Genomic DNA, 23,284 nt, shown 5'->3' with positions numbered 1-23,284 from the left:
TTCATACAAGGTAGGGGTAGATTGAAAAAAAAATGGGGCAAAGGATATGAGGGTACTGACAAGTGTTACTTAATTTTTCTCACATGTATATAGAAATGGGGATGGGGTAGAGAGAAGGGTTGCTAGTGTCCTTAGCCAGCTGTGGCAACAACCTAGAACTACTAAGTAGAAAGTGAATCAAAGGACCAAGACTTACCAGCACTGATGTTAAAAACTTTAATTTACAAATCCTGATTATTTCAGGAAATCTGATTTAAACATATATAAAATGGACAAACTAGTAGCTTATTCACATCATAAAGGAACTTTTCATTTTAAAAATAGAGGGCAAGCAGGGGAGAGGGGCAGAAGGAGAGAAGGAGAATCTTAAGCAAGCTCCTCTGGAGCTCCACTTGGGTTCCCATGACCCTGGGATCATGACCTGAGCTGAAATCACGAGTCTGATGCTCAACTGACTGAGCCACCCAGGCGCCCCACAGGATTTTTCACTTAAAAACAATAAATTTCCAAAGGGAACCTGTAGTTTGAACAGTAAGATTTATCAGTAAGATAGGAATTCAGATTTTTAAAAATAACTGGCCAATCCTTCAGGGTACCCCCAGAGGGTGCTTTCTCAGGCTTCTTCCTCCTTCAGGACACTTCTCTGGTTCTCCTGTCCTACTTACAAAAATTTAAACCCACTCTTATAATGGCATAAAATGCTCTTACTGTCCTGGCCCCTAACTTGCCTAATAATTTCCTATTTACCCTTTTTCCACTGGAAGCTGCTGAAACGAAACTAGTTTACACCTCCGTGCTTTTGCTTCTATTACTCTCTCAGGCTAAATCATCTTCTGTTGGTCTCAGGCTAGACCTACCTTCTCTGTTAAACTCCTAGCCACCAATCACCACGCAGCTCGCACAGCACATTTCTAGATAAGAGACAAGTACTGTCTCTCTGCTATATTTGGTCCTTGCAGGTATTTCTATTACAGCTTGTATTGTGTTATATTACAATGCATTTTATATATTTTGTAGTACATAACCCATATTATGCATCGTAAAGCATTTTTATGATTGATGTTTTAGGTCACTCGGCCGCGGGAACAGGGCGTTTTCTGTGGTTTTGCTCAAGTTCCTCTCCCTTTGAGCCTCAGATACAAAACGGGTACTGTGGCTCCGTGAAGATGAGAGAGAATGTATGTAAACCCCTTACATAGTGCTCAATCAAGGAAAGCCATGACTGTTTACATTGCTTAGGGCCCTCAATTGGTAGCTGCTTGCTGAGCTGAGTTCAGGAAACGCTCCTCTAAAATGACGTCACTATCGGCGACTTAAAAACCACTGCACGTCTGTACCAGCGTACAGCAGCAGCAGAAGTACTTAAAACGAGGTTCACCTGTCACATAGTTTAGAGGTTCCGCATGAAACAGATTTCCATTTAGTAGCCCGGGCAACAGGAATTTTAGCTCAACAACCGAGGTCTTCCCAGAATATTACTCCAGGGCGAGCGGGAAGTGTCTCTACCGCCGGGTGGGAAGGCCGCCTTCGCTGGATTCAGTGAAGGGGCTGGATCCCTATGGCCTGCGGCGACAACCACCATCGTGTCCAAGGGCCCTTCTCTTGGTGACGACGAGGCCACGGCCTCCTCCGGAACAGGGTCCACCAGTGTCGGTCCACAGAGGGACCGCAGCCGGAACCGAGAAGGCGATTCCCGCGGCGCCGCGCTCCCATAGCCAGGCCGGGCCGTGGGGTCTCCCCACACTCCACGCAGGGGCGGCGGGGCGGGGCGCGGTGACGCCAAGAGCAGTGACGCGACGACGCAGCGCGACGCGGTGACGCACGCCCCTTTGTTGGCTCAGTAGCGGTAGCAGCGGCCGTGGAGGTGGCGCTGGGGACTGTTTTCTCTCGGAGGCCGGAGCGGAGCCGCGTCTGACTGAGGCGGGCGGCAAGCGGCCCCCTCGCTCCCTCCCTCCCTCCTCCGCGCCCTCCCCGCCGCCGCCAGCCGCCAACCGCCAACCGCCGCGCCCGGGGAGGAGCCGCGGCCCGCGGGGCCGGAGCCAGGCCTGCGTCCGGACATCAGCCGGAGCCGGAGCGAGAGCCGGGGCCTCGGCGTCCCCGCCCTCTCCCCGCCTCAGGGCCAGCGTCCGCCGGGCCCTCGCGTGTCGCGCCATGGACTCGGACGAGGGCTACAACTACGAGTTCGACGAGGACGAAGAGTGCAGCGAGGAGGACAGCGGCGCCGAGGAGGAGGAAGACGAGGACGAGGATGAGCCGGACGATGATAACCTGGATCTGGGCGAGGTGGAGCTGGTGGAGCCCGGGCTGGGCGTCGGCGGGGAGCGGGACGGACTGCTGTGCGGGGAGACGGGCGGCGGCGGCGGCAGCGCTCTGGGGCCCGGCGGCGGCGGTGGCGGCGGTGGCGGCGGCGGCGGGCCAGGGCACGAGCAGGAGGAGGATTACCGCTACGAGGTGCTCACGGCCGAGCAGATTCTGCAACACATGGTGGAATGCATCCGGGAGGTCAACGAGGTCATCCAGGTGAGGGTGGCCGCCGCGCTGACTTGACCTGGCCGGACTGGGGAGCAGATTCGGCGACCTGAGGGGCAGGCTCGGGCCTGCTGCGTAGCCTTGCCCGCTGCCTCCCGGCCCTGTCTCCTCCGCTGCCTCTGCTGGGGATAGAGGGTGTCGAAAGCAGACATTCGCCGGTTAGCCGGGTGTGGGGAGGTGCGCTGGGGGCGGTGCTTTCCAGGTCCTGCTATGGCGGAGGCCTCCGGCCGCCTGAGACTTCTCTTGCGGGCAATTCCTGCCGGTCCCTGGGCCCGGTGTCCTTCCTCTGGCCGGAGGAGCGCTTACAGGGGCGGGGCGGGGCGGAGGACGGGTGGAGAAGAGCAGGAAGAACGGGGCCCCTAAGAGGGTTACCCCGGCTTTCAGGCTCGCTTGAGCACTTTTGGAAGGGGTTGGAGTAGGCCTAAGAGCAGTTTGGTGTACGGTTGCCCCAAGTGGGCACCAGTTAATAAAGAAATGGATCTGCTTGGCAGTCTTAAGTGCCTACTTAAAGGTGGGGGAAGGGAACTGTTTCTCGGAAGAGGTGCTGATGGGCCTTCTTTTCTGATGTTGAGGCTTCTGCCTATATCTCTTTATTAGTCTTTGCTGTTTGCTTGGGACCTAACTGCTACTTTTTCAGAGGTAGCGTAGGATTTACTTGAAGCTGATGGAATGGTTACTGCAGATTGCATACCCAGCTTTGCAGCTAAAACAACAAAACGCAGTGTTACTGTCTAATATTAGACAAGACTCTATTGTGAGTTAGAAAGTAGAGACTTTCTGCTTCTGGACTCTCTGATAATTTTTATTTCGTGGCGAGTAGGCTTGGTTTAAGTTGATAACCACAACCCATTTAGCCTCGTGGGTCAGATTTTGTATTTTTGAGCTTTAGGAAATCAAAAGTTTACATTTGTTTGGGGGAAAAAACCCAGTTATGATGAGAGGTCAGGGATATGACCGAAGAATAAAAATGAAGTCTTGATTCAGCGCAACTTTTAGAAAACATTAGTTACAAGTAAGCGGACTATACATACGAGCAAGTTACTGTTGCCTTGTATGTCAGTCATTACTTTTTTTTTTTTTTCTCCCTTAGAATTGGTTGGCTAATATTCACTGACAAATTGGCAGTAGTATGTCACTGCCTGCTTGTTCAGTTTGCATGATTAACAGATTTTTACAGTATTGTCTAGTAAGCAGCACTTCCAATTGAACCATCTCTTCAGGCTCATTTGAAGACCGTATTTTGAGGAATAGTAAAAAATATCTGATCTATAATGTTAGTATTGAACTGTGGAAATCTCAAACTTTCATATAGATATTGCAGTCTAAGGAGGAAATTGAAGGGATGTAGAAGGAAGATAAGCTTTATTGCTCTTTTTCTGATTCTAAAAATATGACAGCTTATGCCACTAAATTGACTTTTTTCTTTTTTTTGAGGAAATTAAAAGAATTTAGAGTAAGACCCTGAATTCTCTTTTTATTTACAACTGCATTATATAAAATCTAAAATTTTCAAACTTATCTAGCTTATTGGCATTTTAATTAGCTTAAAAAAACTCATGGATAATGGATATTTATTGTTTAACCTTTTAACTTATTTGTTTTCATGTAGTAAATCTCATCCAACTTTCTCAGCTCTTAGGTGTGTCTTAATCACTAAGGCCAAACCATGCAAGTTCTTTATAGGACTTCTGGAACAGAGATGTAGTTAATGCATATGACATCATTCTTTCTTTGTTAGTTTAGGGAGGAGAGAATAAACGCAGATGAACTGAGCTAATAGGGACTATAAAATACTAGGGGTTTTTTTTAGGCGTTCTTCTTTTACCGTGTTTCCATGCCTGATTTTTGAAAACTGTCTTTTTTCTAGTCAACTTCATGTTAAGGATGCTCTTAAATGGAATTCCAGAATATATAAATATCTATTCCTTGTTAGGTTTCTATTTCACAATATCAGTAAATCAAAGAATAAGATTTATCTCAGACCATTTTTTCTCCAAATGGTATACTTCTGAACCAGGCTTTGGTTATAGTATAGGTTTTTTATGTTAATAGGTTTAAAAAGTTATACTGGTAATGCATGCACACTGTAAGAAAAAACTGACTAGGCAAGGGGGAAAAAAAAAGATTAGATCTACACCAAGAGAGATGCACCAAAATTTAAACTGTAGTTATCTCTCCAGACCTCTGGGTGAGCTATACATATTTTTTAATAGCAACAGAATCATACCATATGCTCTATGTTTTTTTCAGTAGAAAAAAGCAGGTTACAAAAACAGAAGGAATCTCAACTTTCTCTTGTTAATAACTTTTTCCAGTGTTTACATGATTACAGATCTAAAGTAATTTACCTAATCCATCTATTATTATTGGCCTTCCTTTATTTTCCAGTTTGTGGCTTTTATAAACTTCATTGGTAATACCCTTCTAGATAAATCTTTGAATGTTTTATTTTCTTAGGATAAATTGAATTTCTGAGTCAAATGATGTGGTTATTTTCAAGGCATTTGATACATACTACCTATCACATTGTTTTCAGAAAGGTTATATTAGTTTCCCCTGACCGGTCGGTGCTTGATTGGGATAAAACAATCATCATTTAAAAAATTTCCTTCTTTAAAAAAACAAAACACGAAGTAGAACTTTTAACATGTTTATTAGGTGTTGGTTTTCTTTTGTAAATTGCCCTTTGCTTTTGCTCATTTTGCTCCCTTTTGGGGGATTTTTTTCTTTTATTGATTTATAAGATCCCTTTATATTTCCTGAAGTTTTAAATATCAGTTGTCTAGGTTTTTCAATTAAAAAAAATGTTTAATGTGGCCATAAGTTTTAAGTTTATCAAGTTAAAAACCATTGTTTTACTTAGTTCACATTAGAGAGCTTACTGTTAATTCTAAAAAACTTAAATCCTCTGCTCTCTAATGCTACTTTTCAATATGAAATCAAGTATGTTATTATTGAATTTGAAAATGAATTTGCAGGAGAAAAAGATTGAAATTTGAAAAGATTGCCAAATTTAATTTTTCCTTGGGAATTTGATTACTACTTCTGGGAGAGTAGTTCTGGGCAACAGATTAATACTGTTATTTGTAGATATCTGCAGTGTAGTTTTAGCTTAACAGTTTTTCTTTTAGAATACTCTTGGTTTTCTAGCTTTCTGTAACTCTCTTGTTATAGTTTAATTTGGCCTTGTTATATTTAAATCCTTTGTGGCTACCTACATTATCTTGTGGACTTCAAGAAAAGATCAGGGATTTTTTTTTTAAACCTATACCAGTGATAGAGAAGTACTTAAAGCCCTTAACTACCCAACTGTATTTACTTAACTAGTATAGTTAAACAGTGGCTTTCTAATGTAATTACTAGTAGCTTGATAATTTATTAAACACTACGCAGTTCTGCAATTGAAGGTGTTTATACTTGCTGTTTTGTGTTTCCACAACATTATTCAACAAATGTTGGTTGTGCTTGTGTATGTATGCTAGTCACTGTTGAGTAGATGGAGGACATGGTTCTTGCCTAAGGAGCATATGGAAATGGGGAACATAGAGGTCCTTGGGCTTCATTCCCAGAGATTGTTGTTCATTAGTTAAGTCTGAGTTGGAGCCTGAGCATTTATATATTTTTAGCTGCTCCAGTGATAGTTCTCAGCTACTGGAATAGTCATAGTTCATCTACTGTCATGATTTTGACTCATTCAGGGAGAATGAGTAGAGTGAGAAGGGCAGTACCCTTAGGAATACCACTTGTAAAGAGTGTGCTGCAGAAGAGGAGCATGGGCTGATGGATGTGAGTGGTCACAGAGAAGGTATAAAGATGTGGGTGGGTGGGTGTCTTGCTATTATAAGATTATGCTAAATGACCTGTTTTAAAGACAACAGATATATCATCCTTTCAGGGGGAACTTTCTTTTCACTATTGATTTTAAGTCTTTAATTCTATTTCACCTATTTATGTATTTATCTAATTAAAAGACTTAATTAACTTCTAAGGTGTGGTTTCAAGCATAAATTGAGAAGCAGTGTATTTCAGTTTACTGGCTCAGGAGTCAGTTCTAGCCTTGACTTTTCCTCCATATGGTAAGTTTTGTTTACATATCAGAACCTTCAGTTTTTGTTTGCTTTTTTTTTTTTTTTTTTAATCTGGGAAATTAAGGGAGTTGAAATATTAGATTGCCCTTTTTTTTTTTTACATTGGTGTTTTCTTTATCTAAAATCCTCATAAAACCTCAGTTATTGGAGATGCTCATTGTTTCCAAGAAATGAATTCAAGTGTGCATATTATCGAGATGAACTTAAATTGTTTAACTATTTGAATGGTGGAAGAGGGAGAGGAAGGGGCGACTGTGTATCTTGAAGCTATTAAGGTGTTTGGTTTATTTCTCTTGAACTTGAACTATTTTTTCCCAGCTAATCTCCTTGAACTTACTTGAGCTGTAGGTTTTAAATTACATTAATTCTTATTAAGTCACTTATGGCAGTAGTCCTGTGAATAAAACTGGCGGGAGGGGTGGTGTCCAGCAGTCTGTTTAAATGAACATTTCAGATGATGCCGATGCAAGCCAAAGTTTGAGAACCACTGATCTAGTTGGAATATACTACAGAAGTGAGTTGATGATGGAAGGCAAATTGTTTAAGAAACTAATAAAAGGAAAATTTCAAGAGCATGGACAACACTTACTGGGCTAATCAAGTGGGAGGGGATTTGTCATCGTTACTGCTATCCTTCAGATAAAGTGGTCTTTTTTTTTTTTTTCTTTTTTTTTTGAGAGAGAGAGAGAGAGACAGAAAGACAGAGCACAAGCCAGGGGAGGTGCAGAGAGAGAGGGAGACACAGAATCTGAAGCAGGCTCCAGGCTCTGAGCTGTCAGCACAGAGCCTGGGATGTGGGGCTCAAACTCTCAAATCGCGAGATCATCACCTGAGCTGAAGTCAGACACTTAACTGACTGAGCCACCCAGGCGCCCCTGAAGTGGTCTTTACTCAGTTATTTCAAACATGCATACCAAACTAGTGTCCTCTTAACATTCTAGATTAGAACCCTTGGTTTACCTTCCACCTTTCCTTACCCCCTGGGTTTTATTCTTTTCTCTTTCTTTCTTTCTTTCTTTCTTTCTTTCTTTCTTTCTTTCTTACAAACATAACTGAGATTCTTTATTTAATACATTGGAAAGGATTTAAGGTTTTGAATACTGTAAATGCTCCTGTTTAATACTGTACTAAATGTTGAAAATATGAGAAGACATTCTCAAGGAGTTGATGATCTCTTTGAATTTAGACACTCAAAGCTATTAGGTCAGTAAGTTGTTTAATCAAGTGTTAGGTCAGTAAGTTGTGCTAACTGGGTAGTAATAGATATTCATGGAAGAGACATCTGTGGGTGTTATCTGGAAGATGGCTAGGATTTGGATAGGTAGGAAAGAGGGATAGGAAGCCATTTTAAGAAATTGAATGAAGTGAGAAGGAGGAGGGTGTCAGGATAATGGTGAGGTCTGCTAAAGTGGAACAGACTTTATTAACTGTGGGTGATAATGTTGCAGAAGCTGGGAGGTTTGATAATCTGAAGAAAGGTAGGCAGAAGCCATCAGGTTAGATTCCTTTATTTTGGGTTTGACCTGTGGTAGCTGTATGTATTAGTTATCTTTAACCCTGTATTTCCCCAAAACTTAGTGGCTTGAGAACAACGCTTATTATCTCACAGTTTCTGTGAGTCATGATTCTGGGTACAGCTGAGCTGGGTGCCTCTGGCTCAGGGTCTCTGTTAAGGGCTGCAACCAAGGTATCGGCTGAATTGCAGTTCTCAAGGCTTGACTTGGGGAGGATCCCCTTCGATGCTCACTCATGTGGCTATTGTCAGGCCTCAGGTTTTCACTGGCTGGTTGTTGGCCAGAGACCTAAGTTCCTTGCCATGTGGTCTTCTCCAGAAAGGGGCTGTAACACAGTTTCCTTCCCTCAGAATGAAGAGTCTGACTGAGAGCCTCCAAGATGGAAGCCACAATCTTTTTATAACTTCATCTTAGAATTGATATCTCATCACTTTGTTATATTTTACTTGTAAGTGAATAACTGTATCCACATGTTCAGGAGGGGATTACACAAAAGTGTGAAGACCAAGAGGTGGGTATCTCTGGGGCCATCTTAGAGGTTCTACCATCTTGTGTATATATACGTCTATATTTGGCTTAGTCAAGAGGTGAATGACAACCATGTATAATGCTTATCTGTCCGGTCAATTTATATACAAATGGGAGGGCATAGTAGTTTGGATTTTTTATTATGGATTAACTAGAAATTGTTTGTATTTGGCTCTTTAGAGAGCAGTATTGTATCTTTAAATGATAAACATTCCTAATTACTTTTCAATGGCTAAGATTTAAAAGAATAGTTTCCAGTCTCTTAGAATTGGCAGGAATTTGAGATTCTACAGTCCACCAATTTTTATTTTATTTTATTTTATTTTATTTTATTTTATTTTATTTTATTTTATTTTATTTTATTTTTTGCTTTACCTACATAGTGGGATCATCTGGGGATTTTTTCACACTTTTAATTTCAGTTGCAAGAAATAATACAGAGCGATCCCATGTACACTTTATTGATTTTTTGCAGTAACATCTTGCAAAACTATATCATAATGTTACAACCAGTAGATTGACATTGACACAGTATTCAGATTTCTTTCCCTGTTATTTATTTATTTATTATTTGAGAGAGAGAGAGATACACACACAGATTGAGCGAGGGAGGGGCAGTGAGAGGGAGACACAAAATCTGAAGCAAGCTCCAGGCTCCTAGGTGTCAGCAAAGAGCCTGACACAGGGCTCTAGCTCTAGCTCACAAACCTAGAGGTCATGACCTGAGCCTAAGTCTGATGTTTAACCAACTGAGCCACCCAGGGGTCTCTCCCTGAGATTTTTTTTTTTTTAATTTTTTTTTTTTTAATTTTTTTTTTTTCAACATTTATTTATTTTTGGGACAGAGAGAGACAGAGCATGAATGGGGGAGGGGCAGAGAGAGAGGGAGACACAGAATCGGAAACAGGCTCCAGGCTCTGAGCCATCAGCCCAGAGCCTGACGCGGGGCTCGAACTCAAGGACCGCGAGATCGTGACCTGGCTGAAGTCGGACGCTTAACCGACTGCGCCACCCAGGCGCCCCCCTGAGATTTTTTTTAAATGCAGGCACTCAGGCCCCACCCCAGACTAAGCAGATGGGTCTCTGGGAGTTTGGACCAGACACTGTGATTAATATTCCCTGGATTACTTTTTTTTTTTTTTTTTAATGTTTCTTTTACTTTTTTTTTTCAATATATGAAATTTATTGTCAAATTGGTTTCCATACAACACCCAGTGCTCATACCTAAAGGTGCCCTCCCCTCCCTCCCACCCCCCTCCCTGGATTTACTTTAATGCACACCCAGGGTTGAGAGCCCCTGTTCGTGTCCATTTCGTCTCTGTAATATTCCGATCTCTGCTTAGCTACAAATTAAGTGACAGTGAACTGTTTTGTGATGTAGCCTATTCCAAATTTAACTCTTGATTTTGTTTTTAAATGAAATTAAAGTCTGCTTGCTGCTGTTGTAACTTTTACCTATGGTTCCTAGGATCACCCTTTGGATAAATTTTTTTTTCTTAATGTAATTATTGTTTTGGAAGCTTTTCTTCCTTGAAGGAACAACTTTTCTTCCTGAAGTTAATCTGTCCCTCTTTCATTGTTCCTAGTACAACAATGAACCTATATTTTTGATAATGTACATTGCCTGCTTTTCTATTTTCTTTAGACTCTTATTTATCTATTTTCTTTGTTTTTTTAATGTTTATTTTTGAGTGAGAGGGAGATAGAGTGCTAGCAGGGGGAGGGCAGAAAGAGAGGGAGACACAGAATCCAAAGCAGGCTCCAGGCTCTGAGCTGTCAGCACAGAGCCTGATGTGGGGCACGAACCCATGAACCACGAGATAATGACCTGAGCCGAAGTCAAACACTTAACTGAGCCACCAAGACACCCCTAGACTCTTTCTTCTAATAGGTAGTGTCGCAGGCCATAATTTTGCTAAGACCTTAACAATATATAGGTCATCCTTTGTATGTTATCATACTGTTACTGTATAGCTTTGTTAAATAGTTTAATTATTCCCATTAAATGATGGAATAAATACAAGAATGAGAATTTATTTGGGCTGACGTTTGATGATCACTTGTGACAGAATGATTTATAATCAGAGGCTCCTAATTTGGGATAGCTATATCCTTTGGGGCCTATAGAGATAGTAGTGACAGTTTTTGCCTTTTCTTGTCCCCCGTGTTTTAAAAAACTTAATATATTTAAAACAGCAAAACAGAACTCCCCAAATGAGTTAAAATGTGGGCCGCTGTTGTGTCTTCAATTCTAAAAAAAATAGCACATCATAGAGTCAGTAGGTTTCTACAATCATATGTGAGATTCTAAATTTTTGCTTTATTCCTAAATTTTCATTTACTCAGCGATAGGGGGTCATCTAGCTTTATATTGAGTAATGTCTCATTTCTGATGTATCTTGGTGCGTATAAGGTGCCCAATTGGTATTTGCATTAAACGGATGGGTAGTTTGTATCTCAGAAGGCAGTTTAAGAAATTCTTACTGAGTTAGCTGCTCTGGTAGATTAACTTTTCAGAGCTCTACTTTTTTCATTTCTAAAAATGAGAATGCTAGTATTAAGATCAAAAGGTTGTAAGGATTTGAATGAGAAATGCCAAATACTGTACTAGGAATTGTGTGTGTATTTAAGTTTATTTATTTATTTTGAGAGAGAGAGACAACACGATTGGGGGAGGGACTGAGAGCAGAGGAGAGAGAGAATCTGAAGCAGGCTTTGCACTGTCAGTTTGGAGCCTAATACCGGGCTTGAACCCACAAATGGTGAGATCATGACTTGAGCCAAAACCAAGAGTCAGAGGCTTAACCAAGTGAGTCACCCAGGCACTTGTGTAAAATTTTTTTTTCTTAATGTAAACATTGTTCAATAGCATTTTTCATTTTTGCTGTGTTCCATTTAAAGGAAGTGTCACAAGTGACCTGACACTTAATACATTTTGGCAAAAAGTACAGCAGATAATGAAGTATTAGGTAACATTTCCTTATAACTAAGACATTTGTTTAGACAAAGCTAAGAATAGCTATAATCTCAGACACTTCTCCCCAGGCTTGTTCTGCTATCTCCTTTGAAACTGTCATACTTCTAATTCAAATATTAACAGGCTCTAATTACTTGGTAATATATCCTTCCTCTTAATCAAAATTGTACATTTTTTTAGGGATTGAGTATAAGCTAGAGACTGAGAAGTATTTTCTGACTCTTAGCAAGTATTTACAAGTCAAAATCTGTAACGTGGGCACTTGAGTTGACATTTGTGACATTTTGAACAGGTATTTCTCTGAAACCCATTTGAAACCCAAATTTACTGCATTCTCTCCTTAAGGCTCTTCTTTCTTTGACTGATTTACAAATGAACCGTTCTTGAAATTTGAGAGTCACCTTTAATTTTTTTTTCTGCGTTTCACATATCCAATTAAGTAACCTAATCAAGTTACCTCTGAAATTTGTTGTAGTATGTTTTTTTAATGTGTATTTATTTTGAGAGAGAGAGACAGAGTGCAAGCAGGGGAGGAGTAGAGAGAGAGGGAGAGGCAGACTCTGAAACAGGCTCCAGGCTCTGAGCCCGCAGCACAGAGCCCAATGCGGGGCTTGAACCCACGAACCGCAAGATCATGACCTGAACCAAAGTTGGATGCTTAACCGACTGAGCCACCCAGGCGTCCCTGAAATTTGTTTTAAGTTATTCTTAATTGTTATACTAACTAATCCTAATCTAGGGCCTCTTTTTGCCTCACTGTCTCCAGGCTTCTAGTTTATGTCATATTACCAAATACAAATATAGTAGTCATTTTCTTGCTTAAAAAAACTTCCTCGTCCACCCCTTCCCTCCCCTACTATTATAAATCTAGTCCAGATTCCTTAATATGGCATTCACGGCTTCCCCATCTTGATGTCAGCTGATTTCTCTCAGTGTCAGCTGCTATTGTTCCTGATTCTTCTACCACCCCCAACTGCACTATTTATAATTTCTCTTTCTTCTTACTGCTCTTTGTTGAGGTTATAATTTCTTAATATATAATACATATTTGTGTTTTCTTAAATTTGCTCATTCTCCTCCCTCTTCTGATACTCTTTCTTCTCTTAACTGCTTGTTGTGCTTCTATTCAGACCCTGCTCAGATATTACCAGATTTCTTACCATGTCCTCCTTCGATACCTTTCTAGTGCTTCCTTGTCTATGTTTGCATAGCATTTCATGGGGATGTTGCTACAGCCTATGTGAGGTTGTAATATAGCCATCCCAATACTTAAGTCTCTTCAGCTAGCTAGGTATGAGGGTTTTGAGTGTGAGAGCTGAATCTTCATCCGTAGTGTGTGGCACACCAGCAGTCTTTGCCATCGTAGAAACTCAGTAAATACTTGGTTTGTCCCTACCTAGTAAACGCTTGCTTCCTCAGTTTCCTTATCTGTAAACCAAAGGGAGCCAGATAAGATTTCTTTTGGCACTAATAAATTACTTTATGATTTGTAGATAATGCCATAGTGATAGTGTAAGAAGTAAGAAAAAAATGTTTAAATTCCAAGAGGACAAACTTTTTAAGGCCTCTGAATATATAGCAACACTTTTAAAGTTTATTATTTGCATGTTGTTCCCTGCCACTTTATATGAACTGACAGTGATTTAAAAAAATTGAGCCACTAATGCTGTAGTTCTCAAAGTATGGTCCATGAGAGCAAAACCATTGTATGATAATACTAAGACTTTTGCCTTTTTTAATGTGTTGACTTCTGTGCTGATGATGCAGAAAGCAGTGGGTAGGTAAAAACCTTGGGGATGCTAGCACATAAAATAAGTGGCACCCCAAAATACTAGTAGTTATTGTATCTTCACCTGTACACACAGTAAAAAAAAAGTTTTTCATTTGTTCTGGATGAAGTAGTAAAAGTTATTAGTTTTATATTTTATCCTTTAAGTACACATCTTTTTTATAGCTTAGGTGGCAAAATTGGATATGCATGAAGCACTTGAGCATACTTAAGTTACAGAAGTTGTCTTGAAGATACACTTTTGTGCAGTTTTGTGAGCTGTACAAGTCGCGTGTTTGATGGAACACCATTTTTTTCTTGAAATAATGACTAGTTATTTAGACAAATGGCAAACATATGGTAAATGTTTCTCCAAATGAATGAAGTACACCTGTTATTTAAAGGAAGCCTGCTTACATTATATTGCCAATGATAACATTTTTTAAGTTTGTAAGTGAAAATTAGAATTTTGGAACACTTATGTTTGCCACTGTGAGACTGACAGCTTTCTCATACTTAAAAAGTTCTGATGAAATACTGTGTAATAAAATATATCAATATTTGGAAGATCCATGTAATTAACATAATGAATCAATACTTTCCAAATGACCAATTTTCCATTGACCAATTACAGTACTTCACAACCATGCCTTGGTAAGTGGTCCATTAAGAGTACAAGATAGACCACCAGATTTTAATATAAGAGTATGAAAAGTTCTTTGACATGGTTTCAGATTCTACCTTGTGACCAGCCTTTAAGAAACAACCATGTTTTGGGGGTGCCTGGGTGGCTCTGTTGGTTAAGTGTCTGGCTCTTGATTTTGGCTCAGGTCATGATCTCATGGTTCATGGGATTGAGCCCGCATTGGGCTTTGCTCTGAGAGTGCGACGCCTGCTTGGAATTCTCTCTCTCCCTCTCTCTCTCTGCCTGCCCCCTCACACTCTCTCAAAATAAATAAATAAACTTAAAAAAAAAAAAAGAGCTACTTTTTGAATTTTGGCTTAATATCAAAAAGAATATCCATAATTAACTGAAAAGCCTATGAAAGTGCTCCTTTTTATTTTATTTTTTTGAGTAATCTGTACACTCAATGTGGGGTTTGAACTTACAACCCCGAAACCAAGAGTCACGTGCTGTACCAACTGAGCCAGCCAGGAGCCCCAAGTGCTCCTCTTTTTTTTCAAAATACTTACTTTATGAAGCCACATCTTTTTTATTCTTCAAATAAAACAGCATATCCAAGAGACAATGCAGTAGCAGATATGAGAACCCAGCTATTTTCTATTTAGCCAGATATTGAACACTTTCAAACTTGTGAAATAGTGCACTCTTCTCACCCCAGCTTTTTTGTGTCAGAGCATATATTTATTTTCATAAAAGTGTTTTTTTGTGTTAATCTATACTGGGATCTATTTCTGTTATCTTAATGAGTTAGTAAATATTTTTAAAATTTTGTTTTAGTAGCTAGTGTGGTAAATGTTGATAGTTATAACCCATATAAACAAAACTCTTTGGCATCCTCAATAATTTTTAAGGTGAGAGGGAGTTCTGAGACCAAACAGATTGTTGCTCTGATATTATGAAATATTTCTGAGTTGTTAAGAAAAAGTCATGTTGGCCTTCAAACAGAACTATGACTAACCACGCTACTTGAACTTATTAATTAGCAGTAGTTTATAAATTACAAGTTATTACTGATCTGAAACTTTTATTTATAAGCTATGGTAGATGCTCTGAGTGGTATTAACAGAAATATTAGCCTCTATAGTTAAATAAAATCTAGGGAATATGAACCATAAGATATGACTAGTAGGGGAAAGATGTTGGAAATGGGATGAGAGGCTTAATTTTTTCAAGGAAGAGGTAGTAGAGATACCACTTGACACATCCCAATTGTTAGTTTGTTTATATTCTGATTTTTTACATTAGAATGAAAGCCATGTGAGAGCAGGACTTTGCTTTATTCATTGCTGCAGTCCCCATGCCCACAACAGTACCTGGCACATATTAGGTACTTAGTAAATATTTTTTTATGTACTTTTATTTCAATTCTATTTCAAAGAATATTTTGTTATGTATATAATTTTAGGTTGTAGTTGTTTTCTTTCAGTATCTGTTGTTTTCTGGCTTCCATTGTTTGTGGTGGGAGAAGGCTTAATGAAGTCTTTAATCTGAGTGTTTGAGGGACTTTTTACTTTGTCTAGTGGTTTTCTTTGTTATTATCTCACTTTGGGTTTTCAGATCCTTTCAGATCTGTGGAGGTGATGTCTTTTATCAGTTCTGGAAATTCTCAGCTCTGCCTTCATCCTCTTTCCTTCTGAAACTTCAGTTACACTTAGCTTAGAGCTTTTTGTTATGTGCCATATGTGTTTAGTGCTCTTTTGTGTATCTTACATCCTCTTTTCTCTGTTTCAGATTAGGTAATTTCTATTGATTTATCTTCTGGGTCTCTAAATCTGTCCTTTCCTGATCTGATTTTTTTTTTTTAATGTTTATTTATTTTTGAGAGAGAGAGTGCGGGTGGCACGTGAGTCAGGGAGGGGCAGAGAGAGAGGGAGACAGAGGATTCGAAGCAGGCTCTGAGCTGACAGTAGAGAGCTCAATGCGGGACTCGAACCCATGAATCATGAGATTATGACACTTTACCAGCTAAGCCACCCACACACCTTCTTGATCTAATTCTTAATTTGTTTGTATTTTTTTTAATTTATTTTATTTTAGAGAGAGAGCATGAGCAGAAAAGGGGGGGGGGAGAGAAAGAGAAATAATTTTTTTAAGCAGCAGGTAAAGGTTTATTAGAGTGTAAGAAAGTAAGAATGGTGTGAAAGCTCTCCTTGCAGAGAGGGCATTTGAAGGTGAATACCAAGAGAGAGAGAGGGAGGGAATGAGAATGTATCTTAAGCAGGCTCCACGCTCAGCATGGAGCCAGATGTGGGGCATGATCCCACGACCCTGGCATCATGACCTGAGCTGAAATCAAGAGCCGGATGGATACTCAACTGACTGATCCACCCAGGTACCCCTCTGATGTATTTTTTAATTCTAGAGTTTCCATTTGATTCTTTTCTGTAGATGCTAATTTTATGGTGACTTCTTTTCATCTGTTTTCTCTAGCATATTAATCATTTATTCTTACAAGTTTTGTCAGCCAACTCCAGTAACTGTTAGTTTCTTCATATATATTTTTTTTCTCTTAGTTTTCGATCATGTGTTCATGTCATTTGACATACTTTTGATTTCATGCTGTATGTTGTGTATAAAGTATTTTAGGGATTCTGGATGATGATAGATTCTCCACAGAGGATTTTCATTCTTTCTTCTGTTCAGTGGGTAGAGTGAATGGTCTCCTTAATCCAGTTAGGCTGAGTTTTAGCCCTGTTCAGTTTCAGTCTCTCTCTGATCTGCCTCTGGCCCTTCAACTAAGAACCTGCTGTATTCTCAGCAGTCCCTCTCCTAGGGATCTCAGACTTTAATCATTGACTCCCTAGACTGCTGGAAGCACCACTTTGGTTTTCAGAGACTTTAACATTAGATTTTTAGTCTTGGCCCCGTTTTTAGTCCAAGGATTGAGCAGATGCCTTAAGGGAAAGACCAACCATTCCTCCATTTCTTGAGACACCCCCCTCAAGTCTCAGTGTTAGTTTCCTTTTTTTGCTATAATTTACCACAAACTTAATGCATTAAAACATAAATTCATTATTCTGTAGTTCTGAGAGTCAGAAGTCCAAAGTGAATCTCACTGGGCTTTCTCACCCACTTTGTCACTTCTGGAGGCTACCTGCATTCCTTAGCTTGTGGCCCCTTACTTGATCTACAAAGCCAGCAGCATAGCATCTTCAAATCTCTCTGACACTTCTGCTTTGCCTCCTTCTTTCACTTTATTTTTATTTTATTTTTATTTATTTTAACTAAGCTGTACACCCAACATGGGGCTTGAACTTAGGATCTGAGAACGAGAGTTGCATGCTCAGGCTCCCTACACTTCTTTCAGTTTGAATGTGACTCTTTGATTATTTTGGGTTGACCTGAATAATCTAGGATAATCTCTTTATTTTTAGGTCAGCTGATTATCAATTTTAGTTCCATCTGCAACATTAATTAATTTCCCCTCGCCATGTAATTTAACATTCATAGGTTGCCAGGTATTAGGATATGAACATCTTGCCAGGGTGAAGCACTATTCGGCCTCCCATTAGTAGCCCTTTGTGGTAGATTATTGGTCTTGCTTTCAGAATTGATATGCGCTCCCAGGTAAAACCCACTGCATTTGTAAGATCCCTAGTTCCTCTAGTTGTCTCATTAGCTCTCTACTGCTTTTAGATGAATGATTTCTGGACATTATCTGGGTTTTCCAGTTCAGATGGCAATACTGGTTTACCTCTTAGCTATTCTCTCCTCCCTAGAAGGGGAACAATAAGTATTTTAAAACTCAATGAATATTCTTTAAAAAAAAATTTTTTTTTAACGTTTATTTATTTTTGAGAGGCAAACCGATCACGAGCAGGAGATTGACAGAGAAAGAGGAAGACACAGAATCAAAGTAGGCTCCAGGCTCTGAGCTGTCAGCACAGAGCCTGACGTGGGGCTTGAACTCATGGGTACATCATGGCCTGAGCTGAAGTCAGACGCTTAACTGACTGAGCCACCCAGGTGCCCCTGTCTTGAGGATTTTTGAAGCATGCATTCCATGGGAGCAAGCAGCCACTTTGTGGACTGCAGAGTGCACTTTGAATTTGGATTCCAGCCAGAAAGTATGACAGTTTAAAGATTAGAGTAAGGAATCTGAGATTTGGGAAAGTAACAGAATGGGATGGAAAAAAGATCTAACTTACTAGTTTTTATGTAAGAGGAGACTCACAGACAAAAGTGGTAACAGCTGATATTTGTAGAATATATTAGGTGTTTTCACCTGTATTAATTTGTTAAAAATCCCAGGGAAATGGTATTATTTCCATTATACAGATGAGTAGGAAGTTAAACTGAGAAATGGGTTTCTGTCAGACTGGTAGAGGCCGTTGAAACTGGGTCTTAACTTTCTGCTCTATTAAACTTTTTTCAGATTTTAGTTGGATATTTCGAGCCAAATTCTTGTAGTCTCTTTTCTTTGTTTTGTGTAGTAAAACTTTACAATACTAAAATGATTTTTCAGGGCCACCTGGGTGGCTTAGTCGGTTAAGCATCTGACTTCGGCTCAGGTTATGATCTCACGGTTCCTGAGTTTGAGCCCCGCGTCGTCGGGCTCTGTGCTGATAGCTCAGAGCCTGGAGCCTGCTTCAGATTCTGTCTCTCTCTTGCACTCTCTGCCCCTCCCCCATTCTGTCTCTCTCTGTCTCTCTCTCTCTCAAAAATAAACATTAAAAAAATTTTAATGATTTTTCATTATAGCTAATTGATTTTAGATGAGTCACTTATATTAGTTATCAATTGCTGTATAACAAATTACCCCAAACATTTATTATCTGGTAGTTTTGAGTTGCTTAACTGGATGGTCTGGCTCAGGGTCTCTAATGAGGTTGTAATCATCTTGTCAGCTGAGGCTTCAGGCTTGGTTTGTGCTGAAGAAGTGCTTTCAAGATGGCTTATTCACTGACTATTGGTAGGAGGTCTCAGTTCTTTATACACGGGCCTCTCTATAGGGCTACTTATGATCACTCTTTCAGAACAAGTAATCAAAGTAGCAAGACAGATACTGTAAGTCTTCTATGATCTAGCCTTAGAACCCAGTGTGGGAGCGGTCTGAACAAATAGCAGGACATAAAGATCATTTGAGGCCATCTTGGAGGCTAGTTACCACAGATACCATGTGGAAGACAGGAAGGGTAAGATACAGGGATATGGCTATAAGGCTAGATTTTAGTTCCAGGATCATGAGAATTAAGAAAAAAAAAGTTACATTTAATGAGTAAAAGTAGACTTGAAAGCCCTCCAAACTGGGTATAGAGCAGCCAGCCTTCTTTTGTATAATACGGTAGATTTACCAAAATCAGTATTTAAAATCTTCTTCCATATGTGAGACAACAAGTATTTATAAAACTCTTAAGTACATAACAATCATTTTGTCTGTTTAATTCACATTTCATAAAACTCTTCTACTTTATAATTTAGGACTAGAGTCTCATCCTGTATATACTACTGTGTGACCTTAGACTAAATCAGGCCTTAGTCTGAATCTGCCCCTGTAAAAGAAAAGATTTGGATTTGATGATTTCCAAAGTTCTTTTCCAGTTACGAAATGCAGGTACAAGTGGCAAAACATCATTAGTGTGAATTCTTTCAAGATAGGAAGCTAAAAGACCAAAGCCTCCTTTCCATCTGCTCCAATGCCACTATCGTGGACTTGTTCTTAGATTTTACTATTCCTGAAACTACTATACAGCTTCCTATCACCATGTTCTGCCAAATCTGTACTTACCTTTTACATCTATATGCCTCCCTCAGTACGTGTGCTTGGCAGTAGGTATATAAAGATGAGTGGAGAACATTCCTTTCCAGGGTTCCTAATCTAGGAAGGGCAGACAGGTAAATACGTACTTGATTGTAAAGATAATAACTCAGGACTCTTCATGTTCACTTTTATCCATCTGTAGCCTGATCCTAATTATTTTCTGTTTCTGGACTTGCCCTGGCCTTGTTTTCAAAGTTGAGGATCTTAGTGTATTGCCATTACCCAGAAATGCCACAATTTACCAGTTTGTCTTTCAAAGTATTGTTTTTATACCGGTGAACCCTGCTGTGTTTCACTTCTGTTGTGTGTTGCCCCATCTTTGCTGCTTGGTGAAGGAAAGCCCTGCCTTCCAAAGAGATTTGTTGGTTTTTAGGAAAGAAGCAAAATATTGACTTCTCTGTGGACATGTAGAGTCTTGTTATAGCTATTAAAAGTTATTAGAAGCCTCTCTCATTGGCAAAATTAAAAAAATCGAAAGAACATGAAAAGGGTGATATTGATGGAAAGTGTGGCCTTGTGATAATTTTATGGTCCCTACAGATTCCTCCAGGAATGCTGCATGTTTCCTTTTTTTATAGGGTGTTCATTCTTTTCAGTTTATGACAGTGTCAAAAATGTTCATACTTGTCCTAAGTTTATAGCCTGGGAAAGTATACTAAATCTTTATTATTTATGATAAGCAACGGGGTGGAAATGGGATAGGAAATAATGCTTAGCCCTTCTTAACCGACAGGTCGCAATGACTAGGTTACAAGAGGACACATATTATGATGATACGAGATTCTTTGGCATGGTAGATCATGCTTTTCATAATTCAGCCCCCATGTACCTTATCTGCCATTTCTTCACACTCATCTTGGCATAGCAAAGTAATGATATTTCCTGTGAAGTTTGTCTCTTTGCCTTGGTAAGGCTTTTTTCTTTGCTTCTATTGCTTTCCCCTGATAAATTCTTTCATACATTAAGACCCACTTTATTACTTACTTATTTATTTATTTTTAAATGTTTATTTATTTTTGAGAGAGAGAGAGAGCGAGCGAGCATGAATGGGGGAAGGGCAGAGAGAGAGGGAGACCACAGATCCGAAGCAGGCTCCAGACTCTGAGCTGTCAGCACAGAGCCTGATGGTGGAGCTCGAACTCATGAACCATGAGATCATGACCTGAGCTGAAATCGGATGCTAAACCGACTGAGCCACCCAGGCGCCCCATTTAAGACCCACTTTAAATGTCCTTTCTTCTATGAATCCTTACCTGTGAGTGGGTCTCAAAATTTTGTACATACTGTTTTTTAAAAAGGTCTTATCTCTGATTTGTCCTTGTATTAAATAGATCTGCAGTCCTTGAGGGTAGGATCAGTGTATTAATTTTGACATTGCCATTGACCAGCACAGATCCTGGAACATAGCTGATAAACATTGATTGAAAAGTCAAAATTAAATATGAATGAGTTTTCTTACTGGTTTTATTATTGATAAAAATTAGTCTTGGTACTATACCTGTTTTTTTTGTTTGTCAGTTCACATTCCTCTTGACATCACTGAATTAGCTCTTTTCTCATTCTCTAATATGCTTTCCAATTTTTGTTCTTTACTGGTTTAGAGAATGTTAGTCATCACAACTGTTCTCTGAAGTAGATGGTATTTTTACTATTTTATGGATGAGGAAATTGAGACTTTAGAGGAATTTAATAACTTGCCAAGGTCTTCATAGTTGGGGTTGGAACTTACTATTTAAGAATTTTGTATGATTAAATGTAAAACATGTATAAATGTAAAACATGTGAATGTTACTGTCTTGTGTGCTGGATATTTTCTGTTTGTCTTTCTAGATCCACTATACTTTTCTCCATCTAGCTCTGTGCCCCAGGAGACTGACTTGTACAGACTGAGTCAGTGGGCTCTGGCTTAAGACTTCATTGCTATGGCCTATGAATCCAAATAAATAATAAACAAGAGTCAGACAGAGTCAGAAGTATACCACATTCCCCCTTTAAACTTTACAACCTACAAATGTACCATCCTCAAGAAAATTTCAAGTCAGAATCGCTATTACAATATTTACTATCTTGTAGCCCAGTGTAAGCATTTAGAAACACGAAGTTTTAACATTGAATAATAATTCCACTACTTGACCTACGTTATAGAATGCATTTATACTGTGCAAAATTGTATTCATGATTTATGTATGAAATTACAAACTGAGACCAGTGGTCTGCAAAGCCTAACAACATTCTCCTTGTGATAGAAGCACCAAGAAATTTTGGAAGAATAATATTGTGAAATTGTTACAGATTCACAGGATAACAAGTGCTTGATATGTTTAACTGGAAAATAGCTGACTCGACTCATTTTGATCAATAATAAGATAGTTCTTTTGTGAAGTTCTCAGAGGAGCTTATTACTGACCCCATTTAAACTGCTATGTAAGGAAATGTCTTTATCTTTCAACTTACTGTTCTTTTTAAAATTTTTTTTTTTCAACGTTTATTTATTTTTGGGACAGAGAGAGACAGAGCATGAACGGGGGAGGGGCAGAGAGAGAGGGAGACACAGAATCGGAAACAGGCTCCAGGCTCTGAGCCATCAGCCCAGAGCCCGACGCGGGGCTCGAACTCACGGACCGCGAGATCGTGACCTGGCTGAAGTCGGACGCCTAACCGACTGCGCCACCCAGGCGCCCCTCAACTTACTGTTCATCACTTCAGTTCTTATGGAATGAAAACTTAAGTAGGCCTCAGATTGTTAATTAATGTGGGAAGAAAGGTATGTATATAATTTTATTCACCAGCTTAGCTTTTTAAATGTAGTAATTCAATTCCATTGGAGCTAAATATTTTATCTTTTTTGTAATCATCTCAACTCATGTTGCATTAATATAGTTAGAGCTGGTCCTTGGAATATATGGCAGTGCCTGGAGATTGATTTATAATGTTGCGTTCCATCCTACTATGAAGATAAAAGGGTGAAAATAGGACTTTAAAATTCACAAAGATCTACTCATCCTTAGGAATGAAATTAGGACAAATAAACAACAGCTAAAGAATTAAGGGTGGCGGTAAACTTACCTAATCACTGTTTTTGATTCACACAGAGTCAGATTAACAAAGATAAAAAGGGATCTTAAAGGTTGTTTTGGCCAACCACTTATTAAGTACTAGCTCCCTGTTAAATAGTCCCTGAGACTATTCTTACAGTGACTTAAACCCTCACAACCACTTCTAGAAGTGAGTGCATTTCATATTTGAACAGCTGTGTTTTCAACTTTTTCCATATATATATATATATATATATATTTTTTTTTTTTTTTTTTTTTTTAAGTTCATTTATTTTGAGAGCGAGAGTGTGCATGTGCGCTAGCAGGGGATGGCCTGAAACAAGAGGGAGAGAAAGAATCTGAAGCAGGCTCCATATGTCAGTGCAGAGCCCAACACCA

General features: G+C 39.5%; 1 protein-coding gene across 1 annotated transcript in view; it reads left to right on the top strand.

Annotated features, from left to right (window-relative positions):
- Nucleotides 1–1,826: 1,826 nt before the first annotated feature.
- ARIH1 (ariadne RBR E3 ubiquitin protein ligase 1) overlaps nt 1,827–23,284 on the top strand; it is a 124,837-nt gene continuing 103,379 nt past the window's right edge. Inside the window, exon 1 of the mRNA XM_045449160.1 lies at nt 1,827–2,520. Within this exon, the coding sequence (XP_045305116.1) occupies nt 2,152–2,520 (369 nt within the window). The 5' untranslated portion in view covers nt 1,827–2,151. The remainder of the gene's footprint in view (nt 2,521–23,284) is intronic.

Source organism: Leopardus geoffroyi, chromosome B3 (genome assembly GCF_018350155.1).
Source record: "Leopardus geoffroyi isolate Oge1 chromosome B3, O.geoffroyi_Oge1_pat1.0, whole genome shotgun sequence".
Taxonomy (NCBI): domain Eukaryota; kingdom Metazoa; phylum Chordata; class Mammalia; order Carnivora; family Felidae; genus Leopardus; species Leopardus geoffroyi.
Note: the sequence above shows the minus strand (reverse complement) of the source record. Positions and strands in the feature narration are given on the sequence as shown.